Below are 23,479 nucleotides of genomic sequence, written 5' to 3' on the forward strand. Positions count from 1 at the left end.
CATTTTTCTTTACAAACAAACATTTACTGTATGAACTAAAAAATGCTTTAAGATTTAGCTTTCCTTCAAATCACTGAACTAATATTGACACTCAACAAAAATATAAATGCAACACTTTTGGTTTTGCTCCCATTTTGTATGAGATGAACTCAAAGATCTAAAACTTTTTCCACATACACAATATCACCATTTCCCTCAAATATTGTTCACAAACCAGTCTAAATCTGTGATAGTGAGCACTTCTCCTTTGCTGAGATAATCCATCCCACCTCACAGGTGTGCCATATCAAGATGCTGATTAGACACCATGATTAGTGCACAGGTGTGCCTTAGACTGTCCACAATAAAAGGCCACTCTGAAAGGTGCAGTTTTGTTTTATTGGGGGGGATACCAGTCAGTATCTGGTGTGACCACCATTTGCCTCATGCGGTGCAACACATCTCCTTCGCATAGAGTTTATCATGTTGTCAATTGTGGCCTGTGGAATGTTGGTCCACTCCTCTTCAATGACTGTGCGAAGTTGCTGGATATTGGCAGGAACTGGTACACGCTGTCGTATACACTGGTCCAGAGCATCCCAAACATGCTCAATGGGTGACATGTCCGGTGAGTATGCCTGCCATGCAAGAACTGGGACATTTTCAGCTTCCAAGAATTGTGTACAGATCCTTGCAACATGGGGCCGTGCATTATCCTGCTGCAACATGAGGCGACGTTCTTGGATGTATGGCACAACAATGGGCCTCAGGATCTCGTCACGGTATCTCTGTGCATTCAAAATGCCATCAATAAAATGCACCTGTGTTCTTCGTCCATAACAGACGCCTGCCCATACCGTAACCCCACCGCCACCATGGGCCACTCGATCCACAACATTGACATCAGAAAACCACTCACCCACACGACGCCACACACGCTGTCTGCCATCTGCCCTGGACAGTGTGAACCAGGATTCATCCGTGAAGAGAACACCTCTCCAACATGCCAAACGCCAGCGAATGTGAGCATTTGCCCACTCAAGTCGGTTACGACGACGAACTGGAGTCAGGTAGAGACCCAGATGAGGACAACGAGCATGCAGATGAGCTTCCCTGAGACGGTTTCTGACAGTTTGTGCAGAAATTCTTTGGTTATGCATCCGATTGTTCCAGCAGCTGTCCGAGTGGCTGGTCTCAGACGATCTTGGAGGTGAACGTGCTGGATGTCGAGGTCCTGGGCTGGTGTGGTTACATGTGGTCTGCGGTTGTGAGGCTGGTTGGATGTACTGCCAAATTCTCTGAAACGCCTTTGAAGATGGCTTATGGTAGAGAAATGAACATTCAATACACGAGCAACAGCTCTGGTTGACATTCCTGCTGTCAGCATGCCAACTGCACGCTCCCTCAAATCTTAGTTTCTTTGCATTTCTTATTTTTCCTCAGAAACAACATTTTTGATGTGACACCACAAGTTTTCTATTGGATTAAGGTCCCGGGATTGGGCTGGTCATTCTATAACATTAACCTTGTTGGTCTGGAACCAGCTCACTTGCTGGTGTGTTTGGGGTTGTCTTGTTTAAACACTCATTTCAAGGGTATTTCCTCTTTGGCATAAAGCAACAGCACCGAGCAGCCGAACACACCTCTTGCATTGCGAGTATAGAGACTGGTTGGCCCTGAGAAGGGACCCCCTCACTCCAAACTCCGGCAGCACCTCCCACAGTATCTCCTGCAGTACCCGATCATAAGCCTTCTCCAAGTCCAGAAAACACATGTAGACTGGATGGGCATACTCCCAGGCACCCTCCAGGATCTTCAGGACTCTTGCGAGAGTGGAGAGCTGATTGGTTGTTCCATGACCAGGACGGAACCGCATTGTTCCTCTTCAATCAGCGGTTCAACTTTCCTAATCTGTCATCATATAAACCGGATATTTGCACTCAATGGCCAAAAGCAAAACTCCCAATGCTTTTGTATGGCTTTCCATGTAATAAACACTGTATATAACAGATTTTGTATAAAAGATTTTCGGACAAAACATTCTGTCCGATCGCAATGCATTTCAATTAAAAACCCCTCCCATATACCGGACAGAGCAGTCTAACAGAGGTACGAAATTAAGTTCAGCACTGACACTTGCCGATTCGAGGAACGTGAGCACTGTATTTCTGTGATTAAAAAAGCTGGGCATTTATTTTTTCAAACCGTGGTCAGACAAAGCACCTAAACAATGCAGGCTGTAATTCAAGTCCGGTGATTATTGACAAAATGCTGCTTTGCTGCCTTCACTGAAATATAGTGTTAAGTTTCACAGATATCCCTGGGTATGACAAACCAAACCACTTTCGATCAGAGCCCAGTGTGTGGTTACAAACCCTCTCCGTAGGCTGATGCACACCTGCTAAATGATTGAGACTGCAATTTGTCACTTTTGTGATTTCACTCATTCATCTCCCGTCATATTTTTTAAAGATTTTGCAGTCCGCATGCAGATTACATTTTGATCATGGATCAAATATGTTTGGCAGAAAAGTCTGCAAACTTCACAACATGGAGTTGGAAAAAGACACTCAAATGATCCGCAATTCATGGAGGAAATTGTACGTACCATATCGTTGGTTTGGAGGTTGATGATTGTATAAATAAGTGGAGCTCGTTGAGGGACAAATGAATCCAGTAAAAGCCACTGTTCCTGCGGTAAATTCCATCAAGATGCAACGGAGAAGTTTAACAGGGTCAAATGCACATCGACGTCACTGCATGGCCACTGAGTTACAATAGCATAAATCAGCCTTTAGGATTTTAAGGTACCACTCCGCAGCAGTCCACCTGAATTCATTACATGTAAGTTTTACTGTATTGTCACATTGTAAAACTGCCATTACTCTCCTTTTCTGTAAATATGTAGCAAGTCTATTTCATTTACACTGATCATCAATACTTTTATCACTTTGTTTAATAAGCTCAGTGCAGATGCAGCGATAACAATCAGTGCCTGTTATCACTCAGTATCACAGTCAGTGCTGGAGCAAAGCAAGTTTAAAAAACATATTTCATTCTCATTTGCTTCAAATATGCACCAATTCTGTGTACAGGTATGTAGCTGGAGGGGCGAGGGGATGAAAGCCCCCTTTCCCACATTTGAGTAAAGGTCCACTTTTGAAAACATCTTCAATATTAAAAATAAATAAATAAAATAATCACCACTGGAAGAATCTGATTAATTATGTGAAGCATGTCTCACCTGAAATCTCCCCATAATGTACCGGTCCTGCTCTGGAGCTCCCTGTTGTGCTTTGCCGTCTGCCTGCTTGCCACTGACTAGTGCAGTGGCAGGGAGCCACTTTTTTTTGTTGATCAGTCCTCGATGCGTGTGTGTTTTTATTGGCTATTTTGTGTCCTCTACATGTTGGCAGAGGAACAACAGCTATAGAAACATATGTACGCCAGCCAGGATTTTTGCGTGATGCACCACAAATTTTCACAGTCATTTCACTTTTGATACATCTGAACATTGCCGTTGAGATGGACTTAGGCCACGTTTTTGTGTGTATGCACGTTTTGTACATGAGGCCCCAGTTCTCTATTCAAGCATTTAAAGTCGGTACTCCTCTGGGACAGTTTGTGTAGCAACAGCATCATCACTACTACAACCACACTGTGATCCTAAATAGCTGTAACAGGAGATAAGAAAAAAGGAAGAGGACACGGAATAAACCCGATCTGCCCCAGGCCGAGATGACGTTCGCCGACATGAGTCACTGTTGATAATTTCAGATCAACAGCAATCACAGGTTTGATCTGCATCACTGTGTCAGTGTGGAAGGGGTCTGCTTAAAGGCTTGGTTACACATAGACGGTTTTGTCGGCGAGTAGTACGCAGACCGAAGTTTGTGGTAGTTCCGGCTGTTTTCGCGGTGGAGAGGGGCGGAGCGTGCGCAGCGGGGCTCCTCCTCGCTCTTTCCCCCAAAAAACTCTATCATAATTGTGTTTAGAAACCAGTCACCATTTGCTTTATTATACATCTGTGTAGTTAATTAATAAAATATTCTCTACAGACGATTCGCTCGCGCGCATGTAAAAAAAGAAAGAAAGAAATAAAGAAACTCCACTCCCTGCTGTTGCTGTTTGCAGCGGGGCTCCTCCTCACTCTTTCCCCCAAAAAACTCTGTCATAATTGTGTTTAGAAGCCAGTCACCATTTGTTTTATTATACAGCTGTGTAGCTAATAAGCAAAATAATCTCCAGGACGATTCGCGTGCGCACGCACGTAAAATAAAAATAAAAAACCTCTGCTCCACGCTGCTGTGGTGCTGCTGCTCGCTCCAAAAACTCTGTCATGATTGTAAAATAAAGGACAAAAGAGACATAAGTCCTGCTCACAGGCTGCCACCAGATACAGGACATGTTCACATCTTCAAACTCCAGACATCTCCACGTCACTACATATTCAGTCCTTGATTGGTCATTGCGGCACGACGAGAACTGCGGCACTACAGGAAGCGGCAGGATGAAACGGCGATTAAAAAGTATCAAACGCCGTTGTTCGCGTTATCGCTGTCGTCACGGGAGGTCTCCGGGAGCGTTCCCGGAATTATTCGACATGAATAATTTTTTCGACGATTCCCAGTAAAGCCGGAGCTAAGCCACGCCCCCTAGTGCCGGCGTTAACAACGGCGTGTGATCAAGACAGCCAAAAACTCTTCCGGGATGCTTCCGGGAGCTCTTACCGTCTGTGTGTAAACGGGGCTTAAGTCTCACCACTCCTATTCATTTGTATTGTTTCTTGACCTCAAAGCACTACAAACCAATAGATAAAGTCACAGTGTAATTACCTTTGAAGTGATTGAGATAAAAGCCCCAAGGCAAGGAATGTGGAATTACTGGAGCTGTTGTCTGGACGCTGATGGGAAATCAGCAGTGGTATTTCTGCTATGAGTCTGGAGGTTTTGTTGGGATCAGCATTTCCTTGCAAATATTCAGCAACTTTCTGAAGAAGGACTTTGTAATAACTGATCACTGTGCAGCTTCCCAGGACTGCAGGCTTTGGGAGGAGCATCTGACTGGCTATAAACTGGGCCATGTCTTCATTAGCAGAGCTAACATGTCTTCTGAACCATGGACCACTTTCTGCATCAGTGACCTGAAGGGCACAGATCAAAGCAGGAACTTATGCAATGAAAAACAATGAAATTTGAATAAAACAACAGACATGGAGTTTAAAACTTCATTGTCACTCTATTCTTCATGTTTATTACTCCGTTCAACAGTAAAGTGGGGTAATCAGTAGTGTGTGTCTGTCTGTCTGTCTGTGTATGTGTGTGTCAAAAATAACTTAAAAAACAGCTGGAAGGATTTTCACTCCCAAGCTGTAGGGGGAGCTCCATAGAGAAGAATGCAATCAAAAACAGATAGCCAAAAAAAAAAAAAAAAAGACTAAACTTAGATAGTCCTCCTTTAAGAAATACAAACAGCATGGTGCTGTGTCATAAATGTGTCTGGATGAGGCAATTCTCAAAAACTGAGTGACTGTGCAAGTAGACTAGTGGGGGAAGCCACCAAGACACCCAAGACAACTCTGAAGAAGCAATAGGTGTCTCACTCCACCATGAAGCTGTATAACTGGTGATGCAAAATTCAAACTTGCACTATGCACAATTTCTCTAGTGGCAGCCACAGAAACCTTTAACTTCTGCAAGATTGATGTGCTGGTGGCTTTCCCCTTCTGAGAACTGTCTGCTCCACACAGATTTAACAGAGAGTACAATACTGTTTGCATTTCATTATAATTAGTGTAGAAAAAGTCCAATATTCAGTGACTTGGAAATGTGTGTGTATCCATCCCCTGACTTGTCAAAAGAAAACTGGCTGTAAAAGTGGTGGCTTATTGTAAATTAATCAAAGGGTGCCAATAGCTGTGTCCAATATTTTGATTAAACAAAACTGCTTTGTTTGCACTTATTTCTGATGATATTAAAGTGTGCTCACAAAATAGAGGGGCGCCAACAATTTTTGTCCACATGTGATTGACCTTCGGAGAGGATCGGAAAAAGGTCAAACTCAGCAAAAACGTGTGAAAAACATACAGCTGTGTTCGGAAGTTGACATACACCCATCTTAGGCATGAATGTCATGGTAGTTTGGGGCTTTTAATGATGTCTTTGAACTGTTCTTTTGTCAGGGTGAAATTAATGTACAGCATAATTCAGTGACTTTAAAAAACAAGAATTGGGTGCACAAGTCTGAATTTATTTTGGATCTTCTCCAATCCACACAGGTTCAAAATTATAAAAACAATTGTATGTTAAATACGAGTTAGTCGGATGTGTCACCACTTTGCCCAGGTCTAAAAGTAGACCAAACACGTCGCCCTCAGATGAGGGGAAGTTGTTTAGTATGTTCAGGAACAACCCAGGACCCACTGGGGCTCAGTTCCCCTGAACTGGAAACTGCTGGAACACGAACATCACTGTCCATAGTGAAGCAAGATTTAAATCATCATGAACTAAGATGGTGCTGACCATGGAAGAAGCCCCTGCTCCAAAATCGACACTTCCAAGCCAGACTGAAATTTGCAGTTACCCACATGGACAAGCCGAATGCCTTCTGCAGAAATGTTTCATGGTAAACTGAGACAAAGATCAAGCAATGTGGCCACAATGATAAGAGGCATGTTTGGAGGAGTAAAGGTGAGGCTTTAAAACCTAAGAACACTTGACAACTGTCAAGCATGGTGGTGGTAGCATCATGTTCTGGGGCTGTTTTACTGCCAGTGGTACTAGCACATGGTTGAAATAATGAAGGAGAACTACCCCCATATTATTCAACATCACCTCAAATCAACAGCTGGACGGTTGAACCTTGGCCACAATTGGGTGTTCCAATAGAACAGTGATCCCCCAACACGGAAACTTCCCACTAGTCCTAGTGTTAGGTAGAGCACATTGAAGTTGCTTTTACATTTATGGTAGGCTATATGTTGTACTAAAATAGGTTTACCAATATTTGTTCATTTTCAATTTAACAGATTTATAGACAACAATACAATTAAAGGTGATTAATTGTGTATGTCAACAGAATCATATGCTTTATTTTTGTAAATTGAACTTTAAAATCAGTTTGGGGTTGTAATATACATCACTAAATAATTACAAAGAGGTTAGGACCAGTAGACCCCCCAAACACACATCAAAACTGATTGTGGCTTGGATAATGCAGGCTAACAAGCTGCTAGAGTGGCTGTTCCAAAGCCCCTGTCGCAGACCAAATGGTCCACCTTTTGCATCTGTACATGCGTCATTTCGGACCACAGCAGCACATCTGAGAAGGAGTCTCTTCAACCAAAAAAATCAAATGGATTAATGTGATTATTAACGAGCAGATGACAAGGCAAAACCTCTTAAATCATTAAAACTGACTAAAGTCAGTTTTAAGCAGAAAGTAGGCCGTTTGAAGCAGAAACAAGGCGAAAATCTGTGACGCTTTGAAATGTCCAATGTGCAGTGAACGCATCAGCTAGCAGCTCGTTTAGCCGCAGTGTTCTGATCACTTCCTCCATCTTTTCTGATGAAATAATGCTGAATTTATGTGTAAATGATTGTTGTACAAAAGCTTCAGATATCTGTCGCTGAGACAGATGATGACAGAAGTGCAGTTTGAAGCAGAAAGGTGTTAATCCGTGAACCGTGTCATTGGGCAGACCGATTTTTGGGGGACCGTTCAGTTTGTGACACCCCAACCTCAACTCTATTGAAAATTTCTGGACCACACTGAAGAACCAGGTCCGTGCCAAGAAATCAACCAATTTAAATGAACTCTACCAATTTTGCCAAAAAGAGTGGTCAAACATCCAGTTATCCCAGAAGCTTGTAGATTTTTACATAAAGGATTTGGTAGCCATCAACAAGCTCTCACAAGTCTTGGCTGGTCTCCAGATTGATCTGTTATTTGCGTTTACACCAAGCGTGTGGAGTAGGCACCTTGCATGGCAGCAGCCTGACACTGGGGTTAATGTGAGGCATTGATGTGTAAAGCGCTTTGAGCATCTGATGCAGATGGAAAAGCACTACAGGGAGGCAAATAAGTATTTGATCCACTATTGATTTTGCAAGTTTTGCTACCTACAAAGAATGGAGACGTCTGTAATTTTTATCGTAGGTACACTTCAACGGTGAGGGACAGAATTGAAGAAAAAAAAAAAATCAGAAAATCACACTGTATGACTTTTAAATAATTAATTTGTATTTTATTGCATGAAATAAGTATTTGATATAACAGAAAAACACACCTTAATATGTCGTACGGAAACCTTTGTTTGCAATTACAGAGGTCAGATGTTTCCTGCAGTTCTTGACCAAGGTTGCACACTGCACTGATTTTGGTCCACTCCTCCATACAGATTTTCTCCAGATCTTTCAGGTTTTGAGTTTCAGCTCACTCCAAATATTTTCTGAGTTCAGGTCTGGAGACTGGCCAGGCCACTCCAGGACCTTGAAATGCTTCTTACTCTTTAGTTGCCCTGGCTGTGTGTTTCGGGTCATTGTCATGCTGGAAGAGCAAGCCATGAATCACCTTCAATGATCTTACTGAAGGAAGGAGGCTGTTTGTCTTAGCCATGGTGGACAGGTTGGAGTGTGATTGATTGATTGTGTGGACAGCCGTCTTTTATGCAGGCAACAATTTCAAACAGGTGCAGTTAATACAGGTAAAGAGTGCAGAATAGGAGGACTTCTTAAAGAAAAATTAACAGGTCTGTGAGAGCCAGAATTCTTGCTGGTTTGTAGGTGATCAAACACTTATTTCATCCAATAAAATGCAAATAAATTATTTAAAAATCATACAATGTGATTTTCTGAATTTTCTTTTTAGATTCTGTCTCTCACATTTGAAATGCACCTATAATAACAATTACAGACCTCTCCATTCTTTGGAGGTGAGAAAACTTGCAAAATCAACAGTGGATCAAATACTTATTTGCCTCACCGCATATAAATGTAGCCCATTTAACAGAGCTTCGATTATCATTGCAACTGACATGGAAAACCCCTGTCGCAGACCAAACAGTCCCCTCCTAAAAACTGGTCTGCCCTATCTCCACCGTGCATGCGTCATTTCAGAGCTCAGCTCTTATTTATAAATCTAGGTTTAGCTTATTAGCTGTTTGGGGTCACAAATATAACTCATTTGAACATCTGATTCTCTGCTCTGCCCACAATGCTACGTATTGCCAAGGTCAGAAGCATAAAAATCAGCCATATTACTTTGTCACTGTATACAGGCCTCTTGCATTGGTGGTCTCTGATCACTCACTTATTAAGTTTACAGTGTCGCTGCCGTGTTTTGTGGAACAACAACCTTATTTATCACCGTGGCAACGCATCAACTCCTCAACTATGACTGAACTTGAAGCTCGACTGCCTGATATCTTAGGGCCCCTTCACACATAGTGCGAAGTTTGGTTGAAGTGCACACAAAGCAGGAATTGTATGCAAAACGTGGAATCGTAACTGCCTCTAACACCTCATACACCTGTTGCTATAACTATTTGCTCACACCAGGGGCTGAAACGTAGAGTGTGCGCTGTGCAAACCCATCGCACCCTCTCGCGGCAGGTGTCAGCCAAATTCCAAGTGACACGCACGAACATCTAACACCACTCGCATGGAACTTAGAAAATGTGTGGCCAGTCGCACTCTTGGCACGACAACAGACTGAAGACCATCACTGTCATGCTGCTGTGAAATTTGTCTAAGTGCCCCACGACTGTGGAGTTACCGAGATGTGGTGTGTCACAGATTGTCGGCTCCCCCCACAACACCTGTGCGTGTGTCGCACACTCCCCCTGCTCCTCTCCCAACACGTGCATGCGTGTGGTTCCCCCCCCCCAGTAGGCGAAGCCCCTCTCATTTGATCACAGAGTGACACCTTGGTATGCGCGCTGAAAGGACGGGGGAGTGGCAGCTGTTGACACGCACCGTGTTTTGACGGACACGCACATGTGTGCGCTTGCGGTCCTCACATCAAAAACATAAAACAAATATTACTTCTGCAACGGGCTGCACAGCGCGCACACTGACAGACTGCTCCAGCGGCACTGGCCTGTCAGTTCATGTGGACACGCAGCAGGCAATCTGGACATCACGTCTGTCTGACAGGACCGTGAGCGGCGTGCCACAGAACCATATGACTAGGCCAACAGTACGACAAATACACCACTTTCAGTCACATAGCAGCAGAAATACACCGTAGGAAACGCTGTTTGGTCAGTTAACACAGGGCTCTTTTTCTTTTTTAGTAAATACGTTTGTCTGCTTGTTGACTGTAGTTATTTTATGCTCCTGTTACGTGATCGTGATTGTGGTGCAGTGGTAGAGTGTCCATCTTTTTTTTTTTGTACTGTTTTTAAACAATATGTAGCACTGTGCCCAGGACAAATTTCCCTTTGGGGGCAATAAAGATTTTCTATTCTATTCTATCTGGTAATCAGAGTGCGTAGGTTCAAATCCTGTGAGTGTTTTTTTTTAAACCAGGGTTATGTAACCACAGGGTTCTGTACTGTGTCCCCCATTATGTATTATTTATATCAACCCAGTGATATACGAGGTCTGTGAGAAAAGTATCCGACCTTATTTTTTTTTTTAAAAACCATATGGATTTGAATCACGTGTGATTACATCAGCCAAGCTTGAACCCTCGTGGGCAGGCAAGAGTTTTTTCATGCCTGTCGGTGACGTCAAATGCCTGTGAGCACGCCTTGTGGAAGGAGTGGTCCAGCCCCCTCGTCGGAATTCCTTTGTCTGAGAAGTTGCTGAGAGACTGGCGCTGTGCTTGATCAAAATTTTTTCAAAAACTGTGAGGCACATCCGAGTGGACACCATTCGAGAAATTCAGCTGGTTTTCGGTGAAACTTTTAACGGCTGATGAGAGATTTTAGATTGTTTCTATCGCTGTAAGGACTTCCCATGGACCGGGACGTCGCGCAGCGCTCCGAGGCGATGTCGTCGTCCTGTTTCAAGCTGAAAACCTCCAAATTTAAGCCTCTGTTGACCCAGGACGTCGTGAGAGAACAGAGAACTTTCAGAAGAGGTCGGAATCACCAGTTTATCCGGACATTCCACTGTTAAAGGAGATTTTTTTAATGAAAGAGGTGCGAACGGATTGGTGCGTTGGCTCGCAGCCGGCGCGGCACACCCGCCACAGGAAAAACACCTCCGTTGGAAGCCTTAAGGACAAGTTGGAACATGCCCTGCTGTTAAACAATTTCTCAGATACTCACTCAACTGAAAGCCACCAAAGGCCGCCTGGATTTTACAAATGGTTATCAACACGGAGGTGTTTTTCCTGTGGCGGGCACGCCGCGCCGGCTGCGAGCCGACACGCCAATTTTGATCAAGCACAGCGCCAGTCTCTCAGCAACTTCTCAGACAATGAAAATCCGACGAGGGGGCTGGACCACTCCTTCCACAAGGCGTGCTCACAGGCAAATGACGTCACCGACAGGCGTGAAAAAACTCACGCATGCGCACGAGGGTTCAAGTTTGGCTGGTGTAATCACATGTGATTCAAATCTATATAGTTTTTTAAAAGATAAAAACTGTCTGTTTCTTTTCTAATAGACCTTGTACACTAATTATACAGCTGTTTTTTTTCATTTTCCTTCACATCAGCAGTATGATGTGGTGCAGCTCATCCCATGGAACACAATGCGAGCAGCTGCAGCAGCTAACACTGTGAACCGCTGTTCCAGCTCGACAGACACCGTCACGTGCATGAGCTCTCACACTGGAATTGTGCATGCCTGCCCGTTGGCGCAATGTTTCGTGGTGCGCATATCCGAACGGTTTCACGTATTTGTCCAAATGACGTCCAAACTTAGCACTATGTGTGAAGGCCTTTAGCTTCACATTTGGAAAATGCCCAATCAGTAGACAATCTTGTGGACAGTTTAAACTCAAAACTACACTCAACATGATTGTGGCACCTATATTAAAACCACGCCTTCCCAAAACACAGTCACCTTGGTTCAATGATTACTTGCGTGACCTCGAGCATAAGGCTAGAGGTCTAGAACGGAAATGGCGTAGTTCAAAATTAGAAGTATTCCACCTCGCGTGGTATGATGCTATCTTAGAGTATAAGCATGCACTACTGGCTACAAAGCGGAGCTATTACTCTGATTTGATCAACAAAAACAAATCAAATCAAATCAATTTTATTTATATAGCGCCAAATCACAACAAACAGTTGCCCCAAGGTGCTTTATATTGTAAGGCAAGGCCATACAATAATTACGGAAAAACCCCAACGGTCAAAACGACCCCCTGTGAGCAAGCACTTGGCGACAGTGGGAAGGAAAAACTCCCTTTTAACAGGAAGAAACCTCCAGCAGAACCAGGCTCAGGGAGGGGCAGTCTTCTGCGTGGACTGGTTGGGGCTGAGGGAGAGAACCAGGAAAAAGACATGCTGTGGAGGGGAGCAGAGATCAGTCACTAATGATTAAATGCAGAGTGGTGCATACAGAGCAAAAAGAGAAAGAAACACTCAGTGCATCATGGGAACCCCCCAGCAGTCTAAGTCTATAGCAGCATAACTAAGGGATGGTTCAGGGTCACCTGATCCAGCCCTAACTATAAGCTTTAGCAAAAAGGAAAGTTTTAAGCCTAATCTTAAAAGTAGAGAGGGTGTCTGTCTCCCTGATCTGAATTGGGAGCTGGTTCCACAGGAGAGGAGCCTGAAAGCTGAAGGCTCTGCCTCCCATTCTACTCTTACAAACCCTAGGAACTACAAGTAAGCCTGCAGTCTGAGAGTGAAGCGCTCTATTGGGGTGATATGGTACTATGAGGTCCCTAAGATAAGATGGGACCTGATTATTCAAAACCTTATAAGTAAGAAGAAGAATTTTAAATTCTATTCTAGAATTAACAGGAAGCCAATGAAGAGAGGCCAATATGGGTGAGATATGCTCTCTCCTTCTAGTCCCTGTCAGTACTCTAGCTGCAGCATTTTGAATTAACTGAAGGCTTTTCAGGGAACTTTTAGTACAACCTGATAATAATGAATTACAATAGTCCAGCCTAGAGGAAATAAATGCATGAATTAGTTTTTCAGCATCACTCTGAGACAAGACCTTTCTAATTTTAGAGATATTGCGCAAATGCAAAAAAGCAGTCCTACATATTTGTTTAATATGCGCATTGAATGACATATCCTGATCAAAAATTACTCCAAGATTTTTCACAGTATTACTAGAGGGTCAGGGTAATGCCATCCAGAGTAAGGATCTGGTTAGACACCATGTTTCTAAGATTTGTGGGGCCAAGTACAATAACTTCAGTTTTATCTGAGTTTAAAAGCAGGAAATTAGAGGTCATCCATGTCTTTATGTCTGTAAGACAATCCTGCAGTTTAGCTAACTGGTGTGTGTCCTCTGGCTTCATGGATAGATAAAGCTGGGTATCATCTGCGTAACAATGAAAATTTAAGCAATGCTGTCTAATAATACTGCCTAAGGAAAACATGTATAAAGTGAATAAAATTGGTCCTAGCACAGAACCTTGTGGAACTCCATAATTAACCTTAGTCTGTGAAGAAGATTCCCCATTTACATGAACAAATTGTAATCTATTAGATAAATATGATTCAAACCACCGCAGCGCAGTGCCTTTAATACCTATGGCATGCTCTAATCTCTGTAATAAAATTTTATGGTCAACAGTATCAAAAGCAGCACTGAGGTCTAACAGAACAAGCACAGAAATGAGTCCACTGTCTGAGGCCATAAGAAGGCCAAACAACTCAAAGTTCTGGTTCGACGCGGTGGCAACACTTATTCATGGAGAAGTCGCTCTCCTTTTACAGCACAAGATTTCTTGGATTATTTTGAGAAGAAAATAGAAGACATTAGGTTAAACATATCCCAGCATGCCTTAACCCAGCCATTACACCCTGCTATTTAGGTGGGTGCCATCACTGAGGTTTACAGATTTACAGAATTTGATAGTATCTCACTAGGCGTGCTGACAAAACCCATAACATCTACAAAAAGCACATATATACCAACAAAACTGTTTAAGGACCTGTTGCCCACTCTTGGCCCAACTGTGCTGGGAATTATTAATCTCTCATTAACTTCTGGGTCTGTTCCTAAATGTTTCAAATCAGCAGTGATTAAACCGTGACTTAAGAACTCTAATCTTGACCCTAGTGTATTGAAAAACTATAGGTCAAAATCGAATCTATCATTTTGCTCTAAAATGCTTGAAAATGTGGTTTCACGGTAGCTCATCGACCACCTTAGTGAGAATAATCTTTCTGAGCCACTGCAGTCTGCTTTTACAAAATATCATTCCATAGAGACAGCTCTCACTGAAGTGGTGAATTCTTCTGCTTGCAATGGATTCGGACACCACTACAGTTCTGGTGCTGTTAGATCTTAGTGTTGCGATTGATACCATAGATCATCTTCTACTTGATAGACTGGAGAATCATTTTGGGATTACTGGGAGTGCCCTTGCATGGTTGACATCATACCTAACCAGTCGTTCTCACTGTGTTTTATAAAATAACACTACCTGTAACCTTAGGGGCATGAAATTTGGGGTTCCACAGAGATCCATCTTAGGCCCCCTGCTTTTCTCCCTTTATATAGCACCCCTTGGACACATACTGTGGCATTTCAGGTTACCTTTCATTGCCATGCTGATGATACTGAGTTATACATGCCAATAACTACTGGTAATCTCATCCACATAAAATCATAAGAAGATTGCCTTGCATCAGTGAGAAGCTGGATGTCCAACAACTTCCTAGTTTTAAACTCTGATAAGACTGAAATGATAGTTCTTGGTCCAGTGAGACATTGGCATCAATTTGACCAGCTAACGCTTAGCCTAGGCTCGTGTGTCATACACCACACTTAGTGCAGCGGATAAGAGAATATTTAGAGGGGAATCCTGCAAATGGTGATAAAAGCATCAAATTTGGCAGAAATACTCCTCAAACACCCCTCTTCTGAAAAAAACGATTGGCCACTTGAATTTTCAATCGGTGGTCAGGTAGGGGTCAATTAAAGAATTACACAGAGGTCAAAATTAAAAGATGCTCCAATCATATTGAAAAATATTCCACATTATTTGCCTGATCATAAAGATTCCAAAAAGGTATAGTTTGGACTATCTGTGACTGAATTCTATGGAGATACGGGATAAAAACAACAAGAATGGTGACAAAGGTCAGTTTCATTTTGTACAGGGGTCAAAAGTTAAAGTTGCTCCAATTTTGGTAAAAAAGTGATGCAAATTACTAGTTGAGTTAACACGGTTTTAAAAAGGAATAGTTTGGATCATGTATCATCCTTACTTATCACATTACAGGGTAAAATATGTCACATACAGGGTTGGGAGGGTTACTTTAAAAATGTATTCCGATACAGTTACTAGTTACCTGTTGAAAAATGTAATCAGTAACGTAACCCAAGTACCATAATATTAAAGTATTGTACTTTGATTACTTTCAATTACTTCTGGATTACTCCAATATCAAATATGCTAATACAGACAAAAGAAACTAAATAGAAATAGTCTTGACCACATAGTACAGTTTATTAAGCAAAAATAAAACTGTTTCTTTTACATGGCATGCTCTGTTTTACTTCACATTATGACCCATTGTTCACCTGTTAAATTTTCAACAAAAAATGCCAAACAAATGAAGGATAATGAAAACTCAGGCAGTGTGCGGATGAATTTGTAATTAAAAGTGGCTTGCAGAACAATATACAAAACAAAAAAAAAAATTCTGCTACTTGTTCAGTAAACATAAAATTATCTTATTTTAGTCTTTCACATGGCATTCACACCATGTTTAACGTATCAGTCCACTTATTGAACTTTTAAAATCAGAACAGCAGCATAATGAAAACCATTAAGTAAATACTGTCAGTAAGGAGGCGTGGTCGCCATTTTAATTCCGGGCAAGTAAGTGATTTGCGTGCATAGAAGTTCAAGAAACAGGTGGAATATGCCGGAAAGCTGCGCATGTTGGCAAAGCCACAAAAGGAGGAACAAGGGAGACAATATTTCCTTCCATAAGTAAGTGGTTTAGGTTCTTCTTGTCACTTTGTCCGTGATATTTGGATGATAAACAGCTGTATGTTTCCTGCCATACCTGTGTCTCCCCATGACACGGACCATTAATTCTTCACTTATGTCTAGTTGATATTTTCCACTGCTAGACCAATGCCTAGTTAAAATACTTGTCGTTAGTGATTAAAATTGTTTGACAAGACTGGGAATTTTTTTTAATTTGCACCTTAAAATAATGAGATTATAATGACCCGTGCTGTGCCGCTCACAGTCACACCCACACACAGAGATGTGTACCCACATCACTGACTTCATGAATGAAACTCGGTCAATAAAGGATAATTGTGTAAAAATCACTCAACAAAAATATAAACGCAACACTTTTGGTTTTGCTCCCATTTTGTATGAGATGAACCCAAAGATCTAAAACTTTTTCCACATACACAATATCACCATTTCCCTCAAATATTGTTTACAAACCAGTCTAAATCTGTGATAGTGAGCACTTCTCCTTTGCTGAGATAATCCATCCCACCTCACAGGTGTGCCATATCAAGATGCCGCATCACACGGCACAATGCCACAGATGTCGCAAGATTTGAGGGAGCGTGCAATTGGCATGCTGACAGCAGGAATGTCAACCAGAGCTGTTGCTCGTGTATTGAATGTTCATTTCTCTACCATAAGCCGTCTCCAAAGGCTTTCAGAGAATTTGGCAGTACATCCAACCAGCCTCACAACCGCAGACCACGTGTAACCACACCAGCCCAGGACCTCCACATCCAGCATGTTCACCTCCAAGATCATCTGAGACCAGCCACTCGGACAGCTGCTGAAACAATCGGTTTGCATAACCAACGAATTTCTGCACAAACTGTCAGAAACCGTCTCAGGGAAGCTCATCTGCATGCTCGTCGTCCTCATCGGGGTCTCGACCTGACTCCAGTTTGTCGTCGTAACCGACTTGAGTGGGCAAATGCTCACATTCGCTGGCATTTGGCACGTTGGAGAGGTGTTCTCTTCACAGATGATTCCCGGTTCACACTGTTCAGGGCAGATGGCACACAGCGTGTGTGGCGTCGTGTGGGTGAGTGGTTTTCTGATGTCAATGTTGTGGATCGAGTAGCCCATGGTGGCGGTGGGGTTATGGTATGGGCAGGCGTCTGTTATGGACGAAGAACACAGGTGCATTTTATTGATGGCATTTTGAATGCACAGAGATACCGTGACAAGATCCTGAGGCCCATTGTTGTGCCATACATCCAAGAACATCACCTCGTGTTGCAGCAGGATAATGCACGGCCCCATGTTGCAAGGATCTGTACACAATTCTTGGAAGCTGACAATGTCCCAGTTCTTGCATGGCCGGCATACTCACCGGACATGTCACCCATTGAGCATGTTTGGGATGCTCTGGACCGGCGTATACGACAGCGTGTACCAGTTCCTGCCAATATCCAGCAACTTCACACAGTCATTGAAGAGGAGTGGACCAACATTCCACAGGCCACAATTGACAACCTGATCAACTCTATGCGAAGGAGATGTGTTGCACTGCATGAGGCAAATGCTGGTCACACCAGATACTGACTGGTATCCCCCCCCAATAAAACAAAACTGCACCTTTCAGAGTGGCCTTTTATTGTGGACAGTCTAAGGCACACCTGTGCACTAATCATGGTGTCTAATCAGCATCTTGATATGGCACACCTGTGAGGTGGGATGGATTATCTCAGCAAAGGAGAAGTGCTCACTATCACAGATTTAGACTGGTTTGTGAACAATATTTGAGGGAAATGGTGATATTGTGTATGTGGAAAAAGTTTTAGATCTTTGAGTTCATCTCATACAAAATGGGAGCAAAACCAAAAGTGTTGCATTTATATTTTTGTTGAGTGTATATATATTAATGGTTTTAGGAGCCGCGCTGCGCTGAACAGCAGCTGCAGGACGAATCAGCTCAGCAGCTTGAACAGCGCAGATCCGTGTAACTTTCAACACTAATATTTGAGAATGTGTGCGTGTGTCAGAGTAAGTTTAATACTTTCCTGACAATTTAATTTTACTGGCTCGATATCCAGGTCAAAATGGCATTTTTTAACACGTATTCTGCGAGCATTTTTCTGAGTGTGTTGTCGCGAATCTCCATTGAAAATGCATTAACATCCGGGTACTTCATCAATATTTTGTCCGGTTAGGAGACGTCATGCTGTCCACGTTTTCGTTTCAAAGAAAAAAAAAATTATATACAGATAATATCATAAAATGCATTAAAATTGTAATCCTGCGAACTAATCCCCATTTTTACTAAATATACCTGTAATCTGAATACGTCTTTTTCTGTAACTGTAGCGGAATACAGTTACCTTTTTTTTATCCTAATTACGTAACGCCGTTACATGTATTCCATTACTCCCCAAGCCTGGTCACATGTCATACAATCCAATAGATGTAGATGTAAGCAAGGTTTATGTATTATTTTAAGTTTTGAATGGTAAGTTAAAGCACAAAATGTCCAATTTACTGGTTATTGTCAAATAGAGCTGGAGTGACCAAACAAGGCAAACCTTATATTAATAATTTATTACCAATTTTACAACGTAAAAAAAAGAGAAATCTTAAAATACAATTCTTAAAAGAGAAAAAAATATTAAAAAACAACTTCCAGCAGAGCCGAGCAGTCAACGAGCAGAGCCAACCAATCCGGACCCAACCAAACATCCACCAATCCGCGGACGTTTTCCCACTGTCAGCTTAGGGGTGTGTCCTCCTCTCCTCCGACGTGGCACGACGCACTCTCTCAGCCGAGGGAAGGCTCCTCCCCGGCTGTGGCACGTAACGTCCCTCGTCGCTCGTCTCTCCTCCTGGCGTCTCTCTCCATCACCTCGCCTTCTGTGCACCTACACACACACACACCCAGGCCAGCGAGCACACAACTCCGTCCCCACGGGAAACTCCAACTTTCTGCTTAAAAGCACCACCTCACAAACACATGAGAGCGTACTCACAGACACGGCAGGGTTCTCCCCTGCCGCTGCGGATAATCCACGTTCATGGTGTTTCTCCGGCGCGAGCGTTCAGCTGGAACCAGTAACATCACCGTCAACACGACTCCCGTAATCCAGTCGCTGTCCTCACCAGCTGCTCTTCATGCCTTCCGCCACCAAATCCTTTCCTTTCCGTGAAGTGAAGTGGAATGAAGTGAAGTTCTCCCCTCACACTACAAAACCCCTTTTTGTATATACCACTTCACACTCCAGGTGAGCTGATTGCAAAGATCCAAAAGAAATCAGGTGCGCCCACAGTTACCGTAGCAACCATCAAGGAGCGGCACTCCAAAATCCAACCAGCAAATAAACTTCCCCAAAGGCTGGATTACATAGACCTTGTTTGACTTTTACTTTGGAGACCAAGCATTCAACACTGTCAACACTATTCCATTTATTAATCCTATTAGCTCAACCAATAATCTGCAAATAGATGATGACTGGATTGCAGTTTTAAGCAAAAATCAGTGAAATACTGATGACACTCCAAAATTACGCATGCACAGTAAAGGCAGGGTGGACCGATTTTTAGGGGGGACTATTCAGTCTGCAACACCCCCAATGCTGTTGTACTACTTCAAAAAATTGTTTGTTTGCAAACTATTTGCACTTGCAAGTAAAACAATTAAATTGAAATAACCAAAAAAAAATAATAATAAACACTTACAAAAAAAGAAAATCGTCAATGAGCAGTACTTTCACACACCTAATCTAATAATAATATAGCTTTTATCATCATTGTACATATATGTACAATGAAATGCATCCTCTGCATTTAACCCATCCTCATTACAGTTAGACACAATCCAACCACTAGGAGCAGTGGGCAGCCACAGAACGGTCCCCCGGGGATCAAGTCCAGATGTAGAGACGCTGCCATAGTCAGGGGCAGAAAAAGGAGCAGACCCTAAATAAGCATGTTTTTTTTTATTGTGGAAGGAAACTGGAGTGCCTGGAGGAAACCCGCACATGCAAACTCCACACTGAAACGACAGGAGGCGATCCCACAACCTTCTTGCTGTGAGGTATCAGTGCTAACTACTAAGCCACCATGCCGCCATGACAACAAGGAAGCAGCCAAAGGGACTTTTACCTTGATGTCTGTGGTACCTATATCAAAAAACTAATTTTACTGCAGATAAAGTATATATTTTGGTGTGATTCCTTGACAAACATTTTGCATTCACTCCAGGAAATCTTTCAGATTACATGAAGAAGATTCAAATCCAAAAGGACAACAGTACTCAATTTCTACTGTACCTTTATCCCAAAGATAAAATGTCTTCCAATGAAACAGTCCTCAACGGCCTTTACCAACAATCTGGATCTGGTTGGTGCTTCAGGTGGATAATCCAAGTCCTCTACAAACCTAAAATGTCACAGACACAACAATAACCCAGTCTGTTTTTCCAGTCTGACATCTTTCACATTATTAGAAACAATATACAGTATTGTGCTTTCATTCTCATAATCTAGGAGTACCAACTGTCTGAGGATTAGAGCCATTTCGTACAATGTACCGGAAGAAGGCTGGATTTAAAAAGAAAAGATATCAAAGCAAAAATGATGCAAAAAATGCTTATAGATACAAATTTACAGTCATCAGTGCAAAATATTGAAGGTAAACAAAATATATGAATACATTGTGTCTACCTTTTATAACAGATGTTTTTTGGATGCTTTAAGGAAGGTATTGTGTCGATCAATTCATTACTCTATCCCTTGTGGAATAGTGCCTTCACTGTAAACCTATACTCAACAAAAATATAAATGCAACACTTTTGGTTTTGCTCCCATTTTGTATGAGATGAACTCAAAGATCTAAAACTTTTTTCACATACACAATATCACCATTTCCCTCAAATATTGTTCACAAACCAGTCTAAATCTGTGATAGTGAGCACTTCTCCTTTGCTGAGATAATCCATCCCACCTCACAGGTGTGCCATATCAAGATGCTGATTAGACACCATGATTAGTGTACAGGTGTGCCTTAGACTGCCCACAATAAAAGGCCACTCTGAAAGGTGCAGTTTTGTTTTATTGGTGGGGGGGATACCAGTCAGTATCTGGTGTGACCACCATTTGCCTCATGCAGTGCAACACATCTCCTTCGCGTAGAGTTGATCAGGTTGTCAATTGTGGCCTGTGAAATGTTGGTCCACTCCTCTTCAATGGCTGTGCCAAGTTGCTGGATATTGGCAGGAACTGGTACACGCTGTCGTATACGCCGGTCCAGAGCATCCCAAACATGCTCAATGGGTGACATGTCCGGTGAGTATGCCGGCCATGCAAGAACTGGGACATTTTCAGCTTCCAAGAATTGTGTACAGATCCTTGCAACATGGGGCCGTGCATTATCCTGCTGCAACATGAGGTGATGTTCTTGGATGTTGGCACAACAATGGGCCTCAGGATCTCGTCACGGTATCTCTGTGCATTCAAAATGCCATCAATAAAATGCACCTGTGTTCTTCGTCCATAACAGACGCCTGCCCATACCATAACCCCACCGCCACCATGGGCCACTCGATCCACAACATTGACATCAGAAAACCGCTCACCCACACGACACCACACACGCTGTCTGCCATCTGCCCTGAACAGTGTGAACCGGGATTCATCTGTGAAGAGAATACCTCTCCAACGTGCCAAACGCCAGTGAATGTGAGCATTTGCCCACTCAAGTCGGTTACGACGACAAACTGGAGTCAGGTCGAGACCCCGATGAGGACGACGAGCATGCAGATGAGCTTCCCTGAGATGGTTTCTGACAGTTTGTGCAGAAATGCTTTGGTTATGCAAACCGATTGTTTCAGCAGCTGTCCGAGTGGCTGGTCTCAGATGATCTTGGAGGTGAACATGCTGGATGTGGAGGTCCTGGGCTGGTGTGGTTACACGTGGTCTGCGGTTGTGAGGCTGGTTGGATGTACTGCCAAATTCTCTGAAATGCCTTTGGAGACGGCTTATGGTAGAGAAATGAACATTCAATACACGAGCAACAGCTCTGGTTGACATTCCTGCTGTCAGCATGCCAATTGCACGCTCCCTCAAATCATGCGACATCTGTGGCATTGTGCTGTGTGATAAAACTGCACCTTTCAGAGTGGCCTTTTATTGTGGGCAGTCTAAGGCACACCTGTGCACTAATCATGGTGTCTAATCAGCATCTTGGTATGGCACACCTGTGAGGTGGGATGGATTATCTCAGCAAAGGAGAAGTGCTCACTATCACAGATTTAGACTGGTTTGTGAACAATATTTGAGGGAAATGGTGATATTGTGTATGTGGAAAAAGTTTTAGATCTTTGAGTTCATCTCATACGAAATGGGAGCAAAACCAAAAGTGTTGCGTTTATATTTTTGTTGAGTGGGTTTTCATTAAACTGTTCATTTTTTTAATAGACTGCTTTCTTTAACAAAAAACAGAAACTTGTAAAATCTGATTACATTTATGAAATTTAAAGTGTAGGTGACACCAAAAATGTGCACAAATAATCACTAAAAATGATGAAATTTTGATATTTAAAAAAATCCTGCACAATAAAAGTCGATGACACGTGCGCAGGTGAAGGATAAGCAACAGATGTCTGAAGCGTGCGCTCTATTTCAGCCCTCAGCCGCAGTCATATTGTTGCTACATCAGCGGGAGAACGGCACCTGATTATTCTAGCCCAAATCAATTGCAAACACACTGGAATTCGAGCTGTTTTTGGGCAATTTTTTTTCTAGTGTGGAGCTTCTTTTTTATGTCCAGTCTGAAGGTGATTCTGAAGAAGCTGTGGGGGGACAGCCTTGTGGTTTTGAGCCTTATTTAGACCACAATGAGGGAGAAGAAACCTTGGAGGAAAATCTTCAGTCTGACAACAGTGATGATACTGGCAGAGTTCAGAACACAGAATGGTGATTATAAAATAAATAAATAATGTAGGCAATTTTGGCGTGCAGCTGGAGATGATAAAATGTTTTTTTCCCCTCAGCTCTGTGGTCATAACTGACTGATAAAAAATTTAAATAAAGTTTGTTTCCTTTTTTTATACTCACCTCTGTAAACCACTTGCATGAATGCCGAAGAACTGATTCAAGCATGTTCCAAAAACTGTGACTCCAAATATACAGGTGTCCCGGGACACCCTCAGTGACAGGCGGTATCTGTAATCAACCTCTTCCCTCAGACAGTTGTAACCACACTTGGAGCATCTGCATCTACACAGGGGGAGAGAGCAAAGACAGAACATGTGAATCATGGGGGGGGGGGGGTTCAGTGGCTGTTTTTTTTTTTTTTTTGTCTTGTTTTGGTCCTGAGACTCATCTGTGCTTATCTTTAGACACCATAGCATGGACCAGATGTGAGCATACAACTCCCTCTGT

At 42.7% G+C, this 23,479-nt stretch overlaps 1 protein-coding gene across 1 annotated transcript in view; it reads right to left on the reverse strand.

Moving 5' to 3' along the window:
- Positions 1 to 23,479, reverse strand: part of ddias (DNA damage-induced apoptosis suppressor) — a 32,325-nt gene that overhangs the window by 2,658 nt on the left and 6,188 nt on the right. Inside the window, exons 2-4 of the mRNA XM_034188207.1 lie at positions 23,153 to 23,314; positions 20,369 to 20,477; positions 4,815 to 5,122 (exon numbers count right to left, since the gene is read on the reverse strand). Coding sequence (XP_034044098.1) covers positions 4,815 to 5,122; positions 20,369 to 20,477; positions 23,153 to 23,314 — 579 coding nt within the window. The remainder of the gene's footprint in view (positions 1 to 4,814; positions 5,123 to 20,368; positions 20,478 to 23,152; positions 23,315 to 23,479) is intronic.

This window comes from Thalassophryne amazonica, chromosome 2, assembly GCF_902500255.1.
Source record: "Thalassophryne amazonica chromosome 2, fThaAma1.1, whole genome shotgun sequence".
Classification (NCBI taxonomy): domain Eukaryota; kingdom Metazoa; phylum Chordata; class Actinopteri; order Batrachoidiformes; family Batrachoididae; genus Thalassophryne; species Thalassophryne amazonica.